This window comes from Temnothorax curvispinosus, unplaced genomic scaffold (assembly GCF_003070985.1).
Source record: "Temnothorax curvispinosus isolate PA1 unplaced genomic scaffold, ASM307098v1 QBEX01018427.1, whole genome shotgun sequence".
Lineage (NCBI taxonomy): Eukaryota > Metazoa > Arthropoda > Insecta > Hymenoptera > Formicidae > Temnothorax > Temnothorax curvispinosus.
Window position 1 is genome coordinate 1 of NW_020228207.1, and position 6938 is coordinate 6938.

Below are 6938 nucleotides of genomic sequence, written 5' to 3' on the forward strand. Positions count from 1 at the left end.
ATTGACCTTACAAGACTCTTATAGAGCATTAGTGCAGTATTTACCTCTGCTCGGGGGGGTGTTTATCCGCCCCGGATTCGCGAATGGTCAAACTCGGTTGAAGGACCAGAGGGCCCGTGCCCTCACGAAAGCGATTAGAAATGCCAAAAAAAGGGGGGTGCGAAGCGACTCACCGTATCGTAGCCCGTGATGTCCTCGCACAGCCTCCGTCCTTCCTCCTGGTTCTCGTGGTGGCGGAGAGTCAGCCCAGGCAGGATGGTCGTGCAAGACGCATGCGGATCGCGTGATCGTGCGTGCAGGCGGAAGACAAGCAAGCAAGCGTTAATGCACACGATTCGAATCACACGGCGCCGGTTCGCGGGGTGCACCCGGGCGCGGAATACCGTCCACAAAATCACTACGTGGCAAGATTCTATCGATACGATGTAATTCTTCTCGAAGAGCGAGAGACGACGACGGTCCGAGACGTGAGGCGTCGAGTACGGCCCCAAATTTTACTGTCTTCTCTCGCGTACGAAATACAACTGTGCCGGTGCTTGCGCCTCGCGAAGACACCGGGAAGAAGCTCCTCTACTTCGTGCTTGGGGTGGCCGCCCGCGTGCGGGCAGCACGAGTCGGGTGAGTCGCGCGAACATTGACTATCGAATCGATCGCGATCCGCCAACGTCGCGCGCGAGTCGCTAATACGAAGTGAGCCTCGTTACCGACCGTAAACGAGACAAATATATACAAAGATGCTAAGCAACTAATCTAACGCGAATACAATACAATGACGCAACTAACAACTATTTACAAGTAACTATTTACACGCGAGTACCAAACATCCCGCCCACCAAAATGCAGCGAGATGCATTTTTTTTTTTACGGATCGGGGTTGGTCGCCTGGAGAAGTGTGCCCATCGGCAGGGGGCACAGCTTCACCAGGGGACGTACGATCGAACCGCCCGTCACTCGGACCGTGGCGACCCGCGGAACGCCATCGCGACCCGGGTGAAGGGACTCTACGCGGCCGCGCTTCCATTGGAGAGGCGACGCGTTCTCCCCTCGAATGAGTACGAGTGAGCCCACGGCGAGCGGATTAGCGGAGGTCCACCATTTGGGACGCTGCTGGAGAGTACAGAGATACTCATGATGCCAGCGTCTCCAGAAGTCCTGGTGAATTCGCTGTATTAATTGCCATCGACCTAAGTGGTTCACGGGGAGAGGAGTCAAGTCAGGAGAGGGAATGGCCACCAGGGGCGCCATTGTGAGGAAGTGACCGGGAGACAGGACCTCTAGGTCCAGAGGATCCGTGCTCACGGGACAAAGCGGCCGCGAGTTCAATACGGATTCTATCTGAGCGAGGACCGTCGCGAACTCCTCCAACGTCAGAATCTGCTCCCCCACCACCCGCCGTAAGTGAGTTTTAAAAGATTTAACGCCCGACTCCCAGAGGCCCCCGAAATGGGGCGCAGAGGGAGGGTTGAAGGACCATCGGATCCTCTCCCGCTCCGCCGCGCCGCGCATGTGTGCTGCGAGCTCCCGAGAAGCGCCCACAAAGTTCGTGCCGCAGTCACTATATAACAAGAAGCAGCGTCCGCGACGGGCTACGAAGCGACGCAGCGCAGCGAGGAAGGATTCCGTGGTCAACGAGAGCGCCGCCTCCAAGTGGACGGCCTTAACCGCGAAACAAACAAAAAGGCAGACATATGCCTTAAACGAGGAGACCCCTCGCGCTCGGCGAGTGACGAGCGTGAAGGGTCCCGCAAAGTCGACGCCGCTCACCGAAAAGGGCTTGACCTGGCTCACGCGGTCGACCGGTAGCTCCGCCATGAGCGGTTGACTCGGGCGAGGGTTCGCTCGGAAGCACTTATAACACGCAGAGAGCACGCGTCGAATTGCGCGATGGACTCCGAGGATCCAGAACTGTTGTGCGAGGAGATATTGGAGCGTGCGTCTACCCGGGTGCAGATTCGCACGGTGCTCCCGCTCGATTATGAGGTCGGTTAACCGGTGTTTGTTGGGCAACAATATAGGGTGCTTGGTCTCGTAGGCCAATCCCGAGTGAATCAGCCTGCCGCCCACCCTGAGAAGACCCGTTGGGTCCAAAAAAGGAGCGAGTTTGAGAAACGGTTTTGGCAGCCCTTTCCGGTGCCCTAGACGATCGATCTCCTCCTCAAACGAATCCAGCTGGACGAGTTTGATTAACGTTAACAATGCGGAATGCGATTCGTGTTGGTCCACGGCCAAGGTCGCGGGTGCCGGCCTGGCCCTGGAACGACTTAGGAATCGAGAAACGTATGCGACTATTCTACAGATTTTGTCTAGCGACGAGAAGCGATCCAATAACGCGAGCAATGAACCGGGCGGATCGAGTGACACGAGCGAGGTGATCCGCTCTTCCTCGCGGGGAAGCGACTCCTCCGAGAGGACCGGTTCGACGTGAGTCTCGAAGTCCGTCAACCACTCGGGTCCCTCCCACCACATCGAGCTAGCCACGAGGTCGCGGGGAAACAGTCCGCGCGAGCAATGATCCGCCGGATTTTGATCCGTGGGCACGTGTCCCCAAGCCGCAATCGGAATCCTCTCCTGTATACGAGCGACGCGGTTGCGTACGAATGTCTTCCATCGATGCGGAGAGGATCGGATCCAACAAAGCGCGACCGTGGAATCGGACCAAGCGCGCTCAGTGTCAATGACGGTGTGACCCCGTAACACCTGACGGACGTACGCAGTTAAATCGGCGAGGAGCAACGCGGCACAGAGCTCCAATCGGGGTAAAGAGACCGCGCGGAGGGGAGCCACCTTTGACTTGGCACAAAGAAGCAAGCGTTTGCTCTCCGATGGAGCGACGACACGCAGGTAGATTACGGCCCCGTAGCCCAGCTCACTTGCGTCACAAAAACCGTGGAGCTCATATCGAATGTTATCGCCCACTGGGAACGTGCGCGGGATACGGAGCGCGGTCAACGCGTCGAACTCCGATTGGTAACGCTCCCATTGGCGGCGGACCTCCAACGGGGGTTCGTCATCCCACTCGAGCTTTAGCGTCCATAACCTCTGGATCAGGCACTTCGCGGTGAACGTTAACGGGGTAAAAAAACCCAAGGGGTCGAACACGCGGGCCACCTCCGACAAAATGGTGCGTTTCGTGCAGTTCCGATTCAGCGGGTTGATTTGAAAGCCAAAGGTGTCCGACTGAGAATGCCACCGGAGTCCCAGGACCTTGAGGACCTGGTCATCGGCTGACTCAAACGAAAGCATCGCGTCGCTACAGATTGATGGGTCGAGCCCCTCCAACGCTTCGGAGTGGCTGCTCGCCCATTTTCGCAGTTCGAAACCGGCGCCTCGGAACAATTCGAGGAGCTGATCTCGCAGCGCGACGGCCTGACCGACGGAGCGGACGCTAGCCACGACGTCGTCGACGTACAACGATTCGAGCAAGGTGGTGTAAACTAGGGGGTATCGTTCGCGATTCTCCCGCGCTAATTGAAGCAGACAGTAAATGGCCAGGAACGGCGAGGCCGTATTCCCGAAAGTGACCGTGTTAAGCAAGTAATCGAGTATGGGGTCCGACTCCGAAAAACGCCAGACGATGCGTTGGTAATCGCGATGCTCCGGCGTGATCCAGATCTGCCGAAACATTTGTTTTACGTCGGCGGTGAGAGCCACGGGTTTCGCGCGAAAGAGGAGGAGAACCGCGACTATGTCGGGCTGTAGCTTCGGTCCGCTTAGAATCGTATCGTTGAGAGATAACCCGTTCGGGCCTTTCGCTGAGGCATCGAAGACGACGCGAAGCTTGGTGGTCGTACTGTCAAGTTTGTGCACCCCGTGGTGCGGCAAATAGTAAACCCGGCCGTCCGGAGGAGCGGCCTCACTCGCGATGGTCATATGACCGCTATCCAGATAATCCTGCATAAAGGCGTTATAGCTCTGTCGAAAGTCCGGATTGGACTTGAAACGGCGCTCGAGTGCGCGCAATCTATTTACGGCTATCGGCCGCGAATCCACGAACGTGGGAAGGCCCGACGCGAACGGGTACGAAACGACAAAACGACCCGAATGGTCACGGTAAGTAGTTCTTTCGAAGAACTCTATACATCGCTGATCCTCCTCGGATCGAGGAGGGTGTTCCGGCACGTCCTCCAGTCTCCAAAATTGCTCCACCGCGGCATCAATTGACTCGAGCGTGGTGGCAAAGGTGTGCAGTGGCTGCACTTGTAACGCCGGAGAGACCGCGCCCATCAGTACCCAACCGAACGCGGTATTGAAGGCGTCCGGTTCCCCGGCTCTCCCGGTGCGGCGACCGTCACGTAGCACGGATACAAAGGAATCCGCGCCCAGCAATATATCGATAGAGCCCGGCAGATGATATTCCGGATCCGCGAGCGGCAGTCCCGTTAAGTGACTCCAATCCTTAGAGTCAACTCGATGGTCAGGCAACGGCGAAGTTATGCGAGGGAGCACCGTGGCTTCGATCGGGAAACGAAGATCATCCCGATTCTTTACGCGAATCACGAGTGAAGTGAGGCCCCGAGTGGTGGCAGCCTTCGTCTCGTTGACGCCCAAAACGGCGACGCTATGTCTAGTCCGCGCGAAACCGCCCCTTCGAAGGCAGCTTTCTGTAATAAAGTTTGCCTGGCTGGCGCTATCCAGCAACATGCGTACTGGAAATGCGTTGCCCCTAACGTCAAGGGCCTCGGCCCGCACGGTCGAAAGGAGCACCACACTGTTAGAAACGCTGGCCATCGAAACGATGGGCTTGTTTTCGACGATGGTTGAGGGCGCGGACTCGCTGGCGCCCGAAGCTATCGAGGGAACGGTTGCGGGAGAAACCGTGTTAGCCTGCTCGAAGTGCAGGAGCGAGTGGTGTTTCGATTTACAGGACCGACAGGTCCACGAGCTGGGGCAGGTTTTGAGGTTATGACCCGAGCGCAGGCAGTTCAAGCATAATCCCTTGTCACGCGCGAGGTCGTGCCTCTCCCTTGCCGAGAGTTGAAGAAAACCGGCGCATTTTGCTAATAAATGCTGCTCTCCGCATTTTACGCACGCGGCGTTCCGGGTGACGAGCGAGGTAGTCGCTGCGCCCTTCTTCGCGGGAGTCGACGGCTTCGATTTGCCCGATTGCGCCGAAGGACCCGCCACTGACGCGAGAACCGAGCAGTAACTCGATAGGTATTGTACCAGCTGATCGAAACTCGGCGAGTCCACCGACATGTGGCTCGCTTCAAACTTCTCCCGTAACGTAGGGGTGAGTTTTTCCAGCAAGTGATTATACAGCATAAAATCCCACGCCTTGACCGGATAGCCTAACATTCCAAGAGCGCGCGTGTTCTCGGTGAACCCGTCCAATAACGCACGGAGAGAGGCGGGAGTATCCCCGACCAAAGGCTTAGCGTGTACGACTGCACGCCAATACTGCTTAGCTAACTCGCGCTTGTCCGAATAGCGCGCCTGTAATGCGTCATACGCGATGGGATAATTTTCCACTGTCAACGGCAGGTGTTTTACGACACCGAGAGCCTCGCCAGAGAGCGAAGTCAGTAAATGCTGAAACTTCTCGATGACGGTAACGTCGAGGTTATTGTGAACCGCCGCGTCGAAGAGCGCGATAAAGGTCGGCCACAGCGCGAGATCTCCGCTGAATTGAGGGAGCGCGAGCTTCGGCAGGCGAATGGCCGAGCGAGACGCGGACGATGGAGCCGGCGGATCGGCCTTCCGTGCGGCTCGAGCCAATTTCTCGTATCGCCCCACGACAGCGAAGCGCAATCGGTCGAACTCGTCGCGAATCTTATCCTCCGTCTCGAACTCGTCGTCCCCGACGTCTTGGATAATCTTTAGGTGATTTCCCTCGAAATCATCTACCACTTTCGCGACCGTCGGGTAGCGCGCCATAAATTCCGCCTTCTGAGTCGGGTTTTCCGATGCGAGCACCGAGTATTGATGAATTTCCCTCATGCGGCGAATGCATAGCTCGCGCCGCGATCGAGCCCCCTTCGTCATGGTGAGGATGATCTATACGCGCGCGAAGACACGAAAATCAACAACGGTTCGAAGGCTTTGTCCTACAGGAGTGAGAAGGATCGGGAGATGACAACTAATATTTGCGAGCAAATGTATGTGCACGTGATCAGAGCACGTGCCAAATATTTTCAAAGGTCTCGCTTCGAACGCGGAGACCAACAACAATATCGAAAAACACCGCACCGGTCGCCAAGGTCGGGAGGGGCGGGCGTCTCGAATTCGACGGTTAAGCTGAAGCAATGGAATATCGCGAATATTCGATCGCTTATTATTACACAAACTATGATTAAGAGAACGGCACCGAGTGTGCAATCGTACTCTCGAGCGCAAAAAATAATAAGGTGTTCTCTCGGTATCGAGAAATAATAGCGCACGCGACGAATATGCGGATATTCCCGTCGCGACGTGCTGAAAGCGACGTACGGACGACAGATATCACGCGGTCCGAACGTGCTGATGATTCCGTCAAATGATGTTGCACCAAGCGTGCAGCGAGCGCGAATTTCACTTGAGAGAACGGCACCGAGTGTGCCGGCGTCTTCTCGATCGCGAGGAATTACGGCACGCGCACAATCCCCGCGCGAACTTCCCCTCACCGCGCGCCGAATACACGCGGGGGAGCGAGAGTGATCACGCGGTGCGAACGTGCACGCGTCAATTATCGCGTTAATCTGTATTGCACGCGGGTGCAGGGGTAGCGTGTCGAATAATGGCACGCGCGAACAATCTTCACGCGTATTTCTTCGCCACAGCGTGCCGAATGCACGTGCGGACAAGAGCGATCACGCGGTGGGATCGTGCACGCGCCGATTATCGCACAACGGAATGCCCAACAGGGCCGACTAATATTACGAATTAATGCGAAGTATTGCGAATCGCGCGAAAGGTTGGCGGAAGTAACGAACGCGAAGCTAGATCCGGCTCGAAGGACCAAT

The 6938-nt window shown here is 56.7% G+C and overlaps 1 protein-coding gene across 1 annotated transcript; it reads right to left on the minus strand.

Annotated features, from left to right (window-relative positions):
• Positions 1-861: 861 nt before the first annotated feature.
• LOC112468375 lies at positions 862-5937 on the minus strand. The gene has a single exon (XM_025037511.1). The coding sequence runs from the start codon at positions 5935-5937 to the stop codon at positions 862-864; it is 5076 nt and encodes a 1691-aa protein (XP_024893279.1).
• Positions 5938-6938: the final 1001 nt, after the last annotated feature.

Coding starts and splice junctions, on each gene's coding strand:
- LOC112468375 (XM_025037511.1), bottom strand. CDS start 5,937: ATGAGGGAAATTCATCAATACTCGGTGCTCGCATCGGAAAACCCGACT.